A 13956-nucleotide genomic window follows, 5' to 3' on the forward strand; every position below is an offset into this window, starting at 1 on the left:
GGATCTTTACTTTGAGAGGAACAGTTTTGGTAGGATAGATTTCAGATGGATTTGAATCTAAAGCCAAGACATAGTCAGATGTAAAATTATTATTCTTATAAGTAAGAATAGATAACAGAGGTTCCATTTAATTAACAAAGAAGATGGACTGGGTTTTAAATCTCTTCTACTTTATAAATTACACAACAGTAACAGTTGTGTAAAATTATATCTTATATAAAATAGTCTTTTAATTGGACAGAAAGGAAGAATGTAGTAGATATCCCTGGGACTGATTATATTTGATGTTAATTCTGTTCTCCTGTGAGGAGCTACAAATAAGGAAAGAGTCAGCACTAAGGTGATGTCCTATAAAAATAAAATTTCCCAGCTTATTTTGTAAAATAAAGGAGACCAGATGCCTAAGCAGATAAAGAGAAGATGGATTTGAAACTTGGTAGAGAGAAGAAAGAGAAAATGGAAGAGGGAGTGGACACAGAGTAGGAGGAAGAAGAAAACTAGAGCAGAACCACAAAGCTTGGAGAAACTGCAGGTTCTAATGGGTCTCATATTAGTAGAAGATAGTAGTATAGTGACAGGTAGATCTGCCCAATCTAGGCACACAGCATGTACTCATACTAATTTAGTTGTCTTTTAATTAGAGGGGCATATATGGGTTGGAGGTTTATGGCAACACATCACTATGCATGCATACTATATTCTCATGTAGAGTTGTTTACTTCTCTCAGAACATCAAATACTCAGAGACATCAAATACACTCCCATGCATGGCCATTTTGAATTAAGGTATGTCCTTCATTTACAGCCGGCATAATGAATTAGATATACTTTCCTTAAAGATTACTTTGAAGTATCTGTGCTAGAAGCAACCAACAAACTTACATCCAGGTAATGAAAACATATGTATTGACAACATTATATACAAATTATTTCCAGTGAGTTTAGAACAAGGTTTTGACATTGTGAAGGACTTTTCTAACTTCCTTATAGAATATGTCATCCTTTAAAACTTTTCAGTGAATTAATTATTGTTCTAATTAGGGACAATAAAGCAAACTTTTCCCTTTCCTGCTCACTAAATAGGACAGTAAAATGCAACCCTTTAAGTCAATTACAATCATTGCTTAGATAAGAAGGAAGGTAAAGGAAACTAAAGACTCTAATGAGAACACACATTAATATTTATCAATTCAGCCCTAAAATCAGTTAACATTCAAATTTTCCAATTTACATTTTCATAAAATATTCAGGGATTTCCCAAAATTGGGCAGAATCTTCTATATATTTTTTCTCCAGTTTTTCTCATAACAGATAGTCAATCTCCTGTTATATTTCCTTTGCCTACAGATATTAATCTACTAATATAGGCTTGGGAGGTAACCATTTCTGTGGTAGGGCTCTTGGCATTGGCATTTAATCCATTGATTCTCCTTTAAATTTGATATCTCTGTTCTGGTTGTGTCCTTTTTTTTTTTTTTTTTTTTTTAATGAGAAAAGACTTGGGTTGTTTTTGAGGATACAGATCAATATCTTCCCCTGAAGCTCCCATCATTTCCCCCTACATTTCATTGTTTTACATTTATTGTCTAACAGGAATATTAACCTTTGTACCCAAATGTTGGGAAAGATCAAGGCCCCAAACATTTGTGGGCATATCATGGATATAAGACTAATTTTACAGTTGAACTCTTCTCATATATATTAGACTTAACATTCTCTTTTTTTTAAATTTGTAATTCCTAATAACTTTTTACTACACATGAACTTGTTATAACTGTTTCAATTAAGCCAGACTGTATTACAAAATTTCTCAGAAATCAAAGTTTCATAAGCTCCTATTTCAATCAAACCTCTTATTTTAATGCCATTCACTTCTAAATTTTATTTGGCTGTTGATCAAGAAGAGCTGAATATTAACATATTTTCTTGTACTTCCAAAACACTCTTGCTCTTTCACCTGTAGAAGAATTTCATCATATCTAGGGATACATTTACATCAAGGAAATCCCAATAATACCATTAAATTTTATTTACACACATTTTCCGACAATGGGTTTTAATTCCCATTGTCCCTACCTAGATCCATTGACCATACCTAGATACACAGTGGAACTTTGAATACTTGATTGAATACTTTTCAACAGCAACACTTTTGTCTCTGTTGGCAAAAAAAAACCATACATTGAATTAGTTTTTATTTTTATATCATTGATGTTTGGGGTGTTGTGTAAGATGCTTATCTATTGCCATGTCTAGAGCAGCACTGCTTGTCATAGCACATATTGGATCTTCATAATTTAATTGAGTTATTTTTGACTGCAAATTATTTCATAGCAAACAAAGGAAACAGTTTGCAATTTTCACTGTTAGTCCTTCAGTTAGTTCATCATTTCATTTTCTGATGTCAGGAAAATATGTTGTATATCTCTCTTGAAAGGATGATTTTTGTCCCAATGGCAGTGCCTGTCTCATAAAATGAAAATACCTAGAATGTATACTTTCATTCTAATTTATACCCAGGTCAGCCATTCCCTAGAAATGCCTTCTTCACTGTTATGTTGCAAATGAACAAATTTTCCGCAAAAGAAAGCACCGGACAGTTTGAGAACACATACCTATAGAAGATTGTACACAATAAATTTGTAAAGTACCATATTTCCTTCAACTGGGTCTCGACACATGTAAACCTCAGAGTTCTCTATGTCTAGGATGATCTAATGTAATACCATGATACATATTAGAATCAATATCAGTTGTATCCCTATCAATTCTACCATAGATTGTGCATCAGTTTTTAATGGTTAAGTACTTGTTTACTCACAAAATATTCTTATTTTCAAACACCAAGATTCCTATCACAATTTCCCTTGCATCTGGATATCATATGATTTTGTTCATAGCTGTGACCATTATTAACTAAATGTCATTGAATGTTGTTCTATAGAGGTTGTATAATCTTTGCCAATAAGATAGGAATTTTCCTTACTCATCGAATTTTTCCACAGTAACTTAAACTTTCAAACCCATCTTGTTCTTTCTATTTCAGCATGATCTAATTGAGTCTGAATTTGGATTTCAGAGTATTGTCCTATAATTGTCACCCGCTCTTAGTATCATCATTCCACTTGGTTGGCTTCATGGATCAGTTATCCCAGATGGTACATAGCATTTGATATTTTAGTGAAAATTTCCCTAGCATGCCAGATGTCACGTTCATTTTTGGGTGAACCTAGCAGACCATTTTTTTCTACCTTCTCCTCTATGTATCCCATCTTGATTGCATTGACTCTTTTCAGAACTCAACCTAAATAACAGTGTAAATCATTCAGATCAGTCAAAGATTTTTCCCCCTCTCAAAGATGACATCCTACCTCTAGTTTTAGAAAATCTGATGAAGAGCAGAGACAGATTCAAATTGTCTCTATATATGGGACTCTCTAAATTACTAATCACAGTATTGTAACTTTGTCACTGAATAGATCTGCTATTACACAATAGTTTTTTGTTTGTTTGTTTGTTTGATGCCTATCCTTTTGCTATTTTTCTCCAATCTCTGATAATTATAATGAAACATGCCTGGAAATAGTTAATGGTTCTCGATGTTCGTGAGTTAGTCCATCCATAGGGATATCTTTATATTGCCTTAGCATGTGTGGAATGCATAGATATAATACTGTCTCTCCAGTTCTGTGGTATCCATATTTTTCCAAGAATTTCCATGCCCATTTGAGTCCAGAGTCTGGTTCAGATGAACTCTCTTTTAAATTAAAATCTTCTGTACTTCAACTTTGGAGATACAATCTATTCCCTAAACATCATAATTTTATTTGTCTTTCCAAGACTGTACCTAAAATGCATTCTAGATCCAAATATCTGAGCACTGTATCCCTGTGTTATTATTTCTTCTCATTTGAATATATTTTGAATAAGGGTTATAAATTTTTATTCAAAAAGATACTCATTTGCAACTGGTAACTAGTTTTGTCCTCTCATATTTGTGAAATTGTAAGCTAACATCTTCCCCCACCCCTTTTTATTTTAAATTATTGATTATTATTGGGCATAGCAGAATCCATCTTTGCTTGACTTTTCCTTTTGTTTTTTAATTCATCTTTAAGTCCTGTGGGAAAATTCCTTGTGGTAATGCCAGCAAGCCTCCTTGAAATGTTTTATATTCAACAGTGAAGGCAAATGATTGCTTACCATACTTTCTTCTAATTTGTGCATTATGATTTGCTTGAGACTGTTTCAATAGATTGTGAGCCATGCATTCGAAGTGCATTTCCATGTACTGAAACTGTGAAGATTCACCAATGTGTTTTATGTCCTGATGCTATGTGAAGAAGGATTGCCACATTCACAACATCCTTCTACAAGGACACACATCTCTGAGATATATCATCCTTCATTACATGATTCATAACTTGTCAGTGACTGCATGCAACTTATGTAACAAAAAGGAAGCACTTCTTTTCATATCACATGTGAAAAGGTGTAGTTATTGAGTTTAGGTTGCACAGAGTGCTTATATTCAGATTGATCATCATCATACAGCTTATACTTAAAATTAGCTAGTGGTTGCTCTCCAAATAATACTTGGTACACAAAACGAATTTTATTTACCATTCTGGGGGACCCACAAATGAACAGTGTCTCCATGGAAGTCACCTTTGGTGAACTAGCAATTTTATTTGGTACTTCTCATACAATTATGGGTAAGAGGTAATGAAAAATGTTTGATGATTAAAAGTTAGATGGCTGTATATCTATATATCCCTCTGCATCATGGGAATGCACACACATGATTCAATATAGATCTGTATCATTAACTTGAATGGGAATCTACACTGTTAAAGTTGTTTCAGTAATTCATATAAAGCAACTCCAGATTTTTAAAACAGGTGTGATTAAATATCTACCAGCAAAAAAAAAAAGTGAAAACAGGGACAAAATATTAATAAATGCATTCAGAAACATTATTTCCCAACTGCTAATATGATGGCCATACTGCATCCATTGATAGTATCTACATTTAGTGGATGGCTCTTGTCAGGGAGAACTTTGACATGAATGTACACGAGTTTGTGGTTTATTTGTGGCCTACTTACATCACATTTAGGGATGTGTTTATTTAAGATATTTTCATGAAGCACAATAAAGTGCAGTTCTTGAACGTCACCAAAATAAATCATTTTTCTCTGCCTATTTGGTTGCCTTTACCTCCCAGACAATCTTGGTTTTTATATTAACCTAACACATATTCAAAATGTAACTGTATCTATGTTAAAATTTCATTCTAAGAAGGGAAAAATCATGATGTTTGTTATTCTGCATTATGTAAATTAAAATATTAATTTTATGCTGAATTCACCTCATGGCCCCAAAACGAAAATTACATAATTTTGTGAAAGATGAAACATTATATTGGGCAGACAAAGGGAAGGTGGAGTGGAAAGTAGGGAAAGAGAAGATGGAGAAAATGGAAAAGGGAGAGGACATGCAGGAAGGGGAAGAAGAAGAAAAGTTTTAAACGGTTTCATAGATGTGGAAGTTGGTAGTGTAGTGGGAGATCTGCCCAATTTGGGCACACAGCATGTATTCATGTTAACTAAGCTGTGTTTTCATTCCCAGGCCATTTTTGCGTTGGAGAGTGACCACAACAAAATGGAGTCCAATGTATTGATTTAAACTCGACTAAACTGAGATAAAAATTCACTGTCCTCAAACACTTGAATGGGTTTGGGCGGCGATATAGGATGAAGCAGTGTATATTTGAAGGTGGCAGGGTTTGAGGGGCCTGCGTAGAATGGCAGACAGGCATCTGCACTGAATGAGAGATGTTCGGTGTTCTCTTTGACTTATACTCCATTCCCCACACTGCCTCCACCACACCAAACAATGACAAAAAATGTGGCTCTTCTTACATTCAGCTCCTCCGTGTAAATAAAGAATCAGGAAACAAAGGTACAAAGTTCTCTGGACCAGGTAACTCATTGATACAAAGGCAAAAATATAACCATTTGATACTTAAAGATGGGAAATTTCACATGCAGTTCGGAACTAGAAAGGGAATATTAGTAACTGACTCCAAGAAGAGAGAGCAGTGAGAATTTCCTGATATGAACAAGTGTTAATTAACTAAAGTGTGCAGCTCCAGGTTGAGAGCATAACATACAGATATTATAATAGGTATTAATTAAATAAATATCTATGTCTCAAGGTAGAGAGCACAACAAATAAATGGTATAACAGGATGTCTGCTCGAGGCAGAGAGTTTAACAATTAAAATCTAGCTGCTTCCTATTGGGAGATATTAGTGAATATTTTAATTAATTGCTTTAAAAATGGTATAAAGTTATAGTGCTCTAATAAATCTTATAGGATACCCATATTTTCTCTAACGTGGGCTTCATGTGAATTTTCGGTTTAAATCCAGATTTGATAAGCTGCCTCTTATAAATAGGTATAGATAGACCTGTGAATGCATTTAATAAAGTCTGCAGGAGACTCATATTATCTAATGTGGACTCCATAGGAATTTAGGTTTAGTATGCTTTCATGACAAAGTAGAAAGTCCTAAATACAATAAACTGAGTGTGATTTGGAGTATAGTGGTTCTTTTAGTCTTTGTCTATGACAGAGTGCAATGTACAGGTTTTTCTGGTTACAAGTTGAAGGATATGCTGATTTGGGGAAATATTTTCTACTTGTGTTTTTGGAAATATGATTAAGGTATCTACACCCTCCAGAGTTATATAGATCATATTTTATAGAGAGAGATTACTGAAAGTCGAGATTCTAGAGAATAAAAGAAAAACTTTATGTTGATGGTATTAAAGTTTTCTTTTGAGATATATGTATATATTACATTATATACACCTTTGGTGAATTTCATCAACAGACATGCTGAACTAACTGGCCTGCTGAATTACTGATGTTTTGGTTTTTCATCCAGATCTATTCACTTCACAGACATTAGAACAATCATTAGGGTGGCCTTCTTCAGGCTCATGAATTCCCACATTTCTGTACCATTCCCACTCCCTTCAGAAATATCTCAATATCTATATCAACTTGAAGAAGTTATGAAGAGTCATTGTCCCAGTTTCATAGTGTTTAGGACTGTGTGTGGTTATTATTGGTTGTCTTTGATACTGAAAATTTGAAACAAAGGTCTTAAAACCGGTACTTCTATTGCTGTAATTATAAACAGATTTGAGATCTTTTACCCAGTGAGTTAAGTTCCAAATAGTAATTTCATGGAACTGAGTTTGTAGTTAGGTTGTCTTAAGTTATTTTATTCAAAAATGCCTGAGAGTAAGCAACAGAGAACAGTCTAGATGATTTCTCATATTGTTGGTTTTAAAAAATGTCAGAATTCCACAGAACATGATGTTTAATGTTCTTTATTCACTTGCTGTTTAGACTAGTCTGCTCCTGACCGTTTTCCCTGTATTGGATATAAAGAAGAAACCAAGCATCTTTGAGTTACTCCACTTGAGGTGAAACAGCCACTAGGCAGGAATTCCCTCATTGCATCTACACATAGTACTGTCCAAAGTAAGGACACAAATACAGATTAAGATAGCCTGATTATGCCAAGACAGAGTAGGCTTTTCCTTAATATTCCTATTCATGTAAGTCTGTCAAATGACCATGGTCAATTGACTAAAGACATATACTCCAATGTGTTGAAATAAAGGACTGTCCCATTAATCAGTGGTCTATTTAAATAGGCTAACTTTTGGAAGCTGTGTTGGCTTTCCCATATATTTTCAGTTAATATTGGTCATTCTTGGATTTCTTATGAGTAGAAAACCTTCATAGTCTCCTAGCCAATCCAGGCTTTTTACTTTGAAAGGATTATGTGAGCAAGGATGGCAGACAACATTCAATCTAAAGCCAAGATATAGCCAGATGTAGAATTATACATTTTTAAGTAAGTACAGAAGACATATTTCTATTTAATTAACAAACACGATGGACTGGGTGTTAAGTTTCTACTTTAAAATAGAAAACTGTTACTATTTTAAAATAGTAATAGTTGTATACAAGTATATCAGAGAGAAAATACTGCTTTAATTAGAAAAAAAGGGGAAGTGTTGGATAACTAGGGGGCTGATTATATTTGATGTTAATTCCTTTCTCCTATGAGAGGTTGCAAACAAGAAATGAGTCAGTATTCAGGTGATTTCTAGTATACCTTCCCAGCTTAAGTTGTAAAATAAAGATGAGCTGATGACTGAGCAGATAAAGGAAGATAGTTCGAATGTTGTAGGAGAGAAGAAGGAAAGAATTCAAGAGGGAGAGAATGCAGAGGAGGAGGAACAAGAAGAAAAGAAGAGCAGAAGCTCATGGATTGAAGAAGCCTCAAATACTAAAGTATCTTATAGATGTGGATGATGCTAGTGTACTGTTATGGTAGATCTGCACAATCTAGGTGCACAGAATGCATTCATATTAACTGAGTTGTCTTTTAATTACTGGGATGTTGGGCAGTTGGGTTTAGGGGAAGAGGGTGAAGGGAAAGAACCCAAGTCCTGCCAGAGTTCCTGTGCTCTTGGCAGGTGAACACAGGACTTCCAGATGATTTCCACTCTGCACCTGGTGGCCTTCTGGCTGTGTGAAGGTACTGGACCACCTTGACAGAGGATGGAAAACGGAAGTCCCTGATACCAGGGGCCCTGGGTTGACACCCTCAGCCCTGGAGATACATAAGAGAGGGCAGAATTAGAGAGGTCCCCATGCAGGTGAGAGTCCTTAGTCAGGTCTGTGGCTGGAGAACCTTATGTGTGGTGAATTGAATCAGTTTCTAAGGAGAAAGCCTATTACATTGCTCAAGCACAGCAGGCCTTGTTGAATAGAATGGAGGGAGGGAGAGAGGGAGAGAGAGAGAGAGAGAGAGAGAGAGAGAGAGAGAGAGAGAGAGAGAGAGAGAGAGAGAGAGAGAGAGAGAGACTGGCCATGGCCAAGAGGGAAGGGGGGGTAAAGAGAGAAAGGAAAAGCTAGAGTGTAAGATGTTAGAGAGATAGAGCAAGGAGAGAGAGGACAGAGTAAAAAGGGGCTAAACAGCCCCTCTTATTGTGGGCTGTTATCTTTTTGTTGCTAGGTAACTGGGATGAATTTAGCCTTAAAGTCAGATACTTGGAATATTGTGTATGTGTCTAAAAGCCATGTTTCTCCTGTGAGGGTTGTGGGGGCGGTAACTTCTACAGGAGACATGGGTCTAGGAGGACATATGAGGTGGGGCCTTCCATCCCATGTAGGTGGGAATTAACACCACCAGGTATTGGGGTTCAGACCTCAGCTTGACTGGAGACAAGCCTGTCTGTGCATAGCTCATTGACCCACACTGTGACATATTTGTGTTGGTGATTTACTGCAACACATTACTATGACCACATTCTCATGTACAGTTGGTTACTTATCTGTTCACAGACATCAAATACTCTCCTATGCATGGCCACTTGAATTGTGTTATGTCCTTCATTCACAGGCAGCATAATGGATTAGATACTTTTTCTTTAAAGATTTTTCTGAAATATCTGTGTTAGAAGCAGCCAACAAACTTCCATGTAGGTAATGAAAACTTATGCACTCATGAAATTATTTTCCAGTGTTTTTTAAGCAAGATTTTAACATGGGGAAGGACTTCATTTTGTACCCTGTAGAAGTGATCCTTTCATATTTTTCATGGATTACTCATTGTTTTAATTACATAAAATAAAACAACTTTTTTCATTCCTGCTCACTAGAAGGGAGAGTAAAAAGCATCCATTTAAATCAATTACAATCATTGCTAAGGAAGGTAATAATTAAAAAAATAGATTATAGTGGGAATACTCATTAATATTTACCACTTCAACTTAAAATCTATTAACATTCAAAATTTTCCCTTTTACTTTTTCATAGCATATGCAGGGAATTCCGAAGAGTTGGCAGAACTCTCTATATCTTTTGTCTCCAGTTTCTCTTTTAATATATAGTCAGTCTCCTATCATATTTCCTTTGCCTACAAGACACTGATCAACTAATACAGACTTGGGGATAACCATTTCTGTGGTAGGGCTCTTGGCATTTAAGCTATTTTTCCTCCTTTAAATTCGATATCTTTATTCCGGTTATTTACTGTGTGTGTAAAATGGGCAAAGCCTTGGGTTGTTTTTGTGTATATTTATCAATATCTTCCGCCCGAAGTCTCCTTCCTTTCCTACTACAGTTCATCATGGTAAGTTTCTTGTCTCACAGGAATATGAACCCCTGTACCCAAATGTTGGGAAAGATCTTGTCCCATACATTTATGGGCACATCTTGGATATAAGACAGCTAGTTAGACACTTGACCATCTGCACACACAAATCACACCTAACATTCTCTCTCTCTCTCTCTCTCTCTCTCTCTCTCTGTCTCTCTCTCTCTCTCTCTCTCTCTCTCTCTAATTCCTGATAATTTTCTACTACTTATGAACTTGTAAAAGCCTTTAAATTATTGCAGTATGTATTTCAAACATTCTAGAATTCAAAGTTGCATAAGCTCTTATTTCAATCAAGCCCCCTATTTCAATGCCATTTAATTCCAAATATTATTTGGCATTTGATCAAGAAGAGCTGAATATTAACATATTTCCCTGTACTCCCAAACCTCTTCTTCTTTCACCTGTAGCAGATTTTCATTGCAGCTAGGAATTCACCGGCAACAGGGAAATCCCAATAATAACATTAAATTATATTATACCATTTTTGACAGATCAAGGGTTTTATTTCTATTTTGAAATCTTCATTGATCATACCTAGATCCACATTGGAACTTTGAATACTTGACAAAATGCTTTCCAACAGCCCCATTTTTGCTCCTGTGGGCAAAAGACCATACATTGAATTAGTTTCTCTTTTTGCATCATTGAGGTTTGGGAGGATTGAGTCAGATGTTTTCTGTTGCCATGTCTAGAGCAGCACTGCTTGACATAGCATATATTAGATCTTCATAATTTTTGTGAGGTACTTTTGACTGAAAATTCGTTCCAAGCTAACTAAGGGAAACAGCATGCTTTTTTCAATGTGAGGACTCCATCTAGGTCCTCATTTATTTTCTGATGTCATGAAAAAATGTTATTTATCTCTCTTGAACATATGCTGTTTCTCCAACGGTAGTGCTTGTATCATAAAATTAACACACCTGGAATTTCAACTCTCATTTTGATTCATACCTAGGACAGCCATTGCCCTAGAGATGCCTTGTTTGTTATTATGTTGGAAATGAACAAATTTCCCGCAATAAATGCACTGGACATTTTGAGACCAGATATCTATAGCAGATTGTACATAATTTACAAAGGGCAATATTTCCTAAATCTGGGTCTCTAAACATGTACAATTCAGAGTTCTTTAGGTGTAGGATGATGTAGTGTAGTAACATGATATATATTAGAAGCAATATCAGTTGCATCCCTCTCCATTCCACCATAGGATATATCTCAGCTTTAATGATCTAAGTACTTGATTATTCACAAGGTATTCACATTTTGAAACACAAAGATCCCTATCAGACCATGCCTTGCATCTTAATATCATATGATGTGTTCATGGCTATGACAAATACTAATTTAATATCAGTGAAGATTTCTAAAGATATTGTACAATCTTTTCCAATAAGATAGGAATTTTCCTTGCTCATCTCGGCTTTCCATAAGAATTTATAGCTGCAAAACTGTGTTGTATTTTCTATTTCAGCATGGTCTAATTGAGTCTGAATTTAGATTTCAGCTTATTCCCTTTGAATTGGCTTCATCCCTGTAACATCATTCCACTTGGTTTGCTTCATGGGTCAGTAATGCCAGCTGGTATATAGCATTTAATATTTCAATGAAAATTTCCCTAGCATGCCAGTTGTCACTTTCATTTTTGAGTGAACCTAGCAGACCAATTTTTATATATTCTCCTATACGTATCCCATCTTGATTGCATTGACTCTTTTCAGAACTCAACCTAAATAACAGTGTAAGTCATTCATATCTGCCAAAGCTTTTTCCAACTCTCAAAGATTGTATCCTGCCAATAGTCTCAGCAAGTCTGAAGAAGTTCAGAGAGAGAATCTAATTATCTCTATATTTGGGATTCTTGAAACAACTTATAAATAGCATTGTAAGATGGGCAATTAAGAGCTCTGCTATTACACAATAGTTTTTGATGCCTATCCATTTGCTATTTTCTACAGTCTCTGATATTATAACAATACTTCCCTGGAAATAGTTAAGGGGTCACAGTGTCTGTGAGTCAGTCCTTTTGTATGTCTTTATATTGCCTTAGACCACATTGAATTCATAGTCATATTATTGTCTCTCCAGTTCTCTGGTACCCACATTTTCCAAAGAATTTCAATGTCCTTTTATGACCAGTCTGGTTCTGATTAATTCCCTTTTAATTTAAAATCTTCTCAACTTAATCATTGGAAATACAATCTATCCCCTAAACATCATAACTTTTTTTTTCCTTTCCAATACTAAACCTAAAATGCATGCTAGATGCAAATATCTGAGCACTGTTACCCTGTGTTCTTATTCCTTCTCATTTGAATATATTTTGAACATGGGTTATAAAGTTTTATACCAAAACAGTGGTCCTTTGCAACTTTTAACTTGTTTCCTTCTTCCATATTTGTGAAATTATAAGCTAACATCTTCCCTCACCATTTTTTCCTTCAAAGCCTTGATTATTATTATTACACATAGCAGGATCCCTCTTTCTTTGATTTTTCTTTTGGTTTTAATTCATCTTTCATTCCTGTTGGAAAATTCCTTGTGGGAATGCCAACAAGCCTTCTTTAAATGTTTATCTTCACCAGTGAAGGCTTATGATGGCTTACCATAGATTTTTTTCTAATTTTTGCATTATGATTTACTTGCAATTATTTCAATGATTGTGAGCCATGCATTTGATGTACATCTCCATGTTACTGAAAAGTGAAGATTCACCAATGAGGCTTATGGCCTGATATTATGTGAAGGATTGTCATACTCACAGCATCCTTTCTATAGGGACACAAAACTCTGAGATATCTCATCGATCATTACATGATTCATAATACGTCACTGACTACATGCAAATTATGTTATAGCAAGGAGGCATTTTTTTTTCATTTCACATGGGAAAAGGTGTAGTTCTTGAGTTTAAGCTGCACAGATGGCTTATCTTCAGAATAATCATCCTCACACAGCTTCAGATTAAAAGTAGCTAATTGATGCTCTTCAGATAGTTCTTGTTAGGAAAAAAAATTCAATTTACTGGGAGGCCCACAAATGACCAGTGATTCGAAGGATGTCAACTTTGATGAACCAGCAAGTTTATATGCTTTTCTGATACAAATATGTTTAAGAGGCTAATGAATTGAGCCTCGATGATTAAAAAAAAAAACATAACTTTATATCTATATATTCCTCTGCATCATGGGTATGGACACACATTATTGAATATCGAGATATATCATTTACTTGAATGGGAATGAACATGTTAAAGTTGCTTCCATAATTCATATAAAGGCAACTCCAGTTTTTTTAAAACAGCATTGGCTAAAGCTCCACCAGTTTAAAAAAAATGGACTATAGGGACAAAGTATGGATAAACACAATCAGAAATATCCATTCCCAACTTCTTATATAATGAGCATACTGCATCCATTGATGACATCTATATTAATTGAATGGGCTCATGTCAGTGAGAACTTTGGCTAGAATATACGTGAATTTGAGGTTTTTATTTTTATGGCCTATATACATCACATATAGGGATGAATTTATTTTTATTTATATTTTCATGAAGACACATCACAATAGATTGCAGTTTTTGAACCTCACCAAAATAAATCATGTTTCTCTCTATTGGGTTGCCTTTTACAACCAGACAATGTTGCATATTAACATCACATGTATATCACAATTTACTTGTATCTATGTTAGGTTTG

General features: G+C 35.0%; 1 protein-coding gene across 2 annotated transcripts in view; it reads right to left on the reverse strand.

Moving 5' to 3' along the window:
• Skint5 (selection and upkeep of intraepithelial T cells 5) overlaps nt 1-13956 on the reverse strand; it is a 521613-nt gene that overhangs the window by 339179 nt on the left and 168478 nt on the right. For both annotated transcript variants that reach the window (NM_001167878.1, NM_001167876.1), the window contains exons 18-19: nt 10790-10852; nt 2096-2158 (exon numbers count right to left, since the gene is read on the reverse strand). In NM_001167878.1, the coding sequence (NP_001161350.1) occupies nt 2096-2158; nt 10790-10852 (126 nt within the window). The remainder of the gene's footprint in view (nt 1-2095; nt 2159-10789; nt 10853-13956) is intronic.

This window comes from Mus musculus, chromosome 4 (genome assembly GCF_000001635.26).
Source record: "Mus musculus strain C57BL/6J chromosome 4, GRCm38.p6 C57BL/6J".
In the NCBI taxonomy this organism is placed as follows: Eukaryota; Metazoa; Chordata; class Mammalia; order Rodentia; family Muridae; genus Mus; species Mus musculus.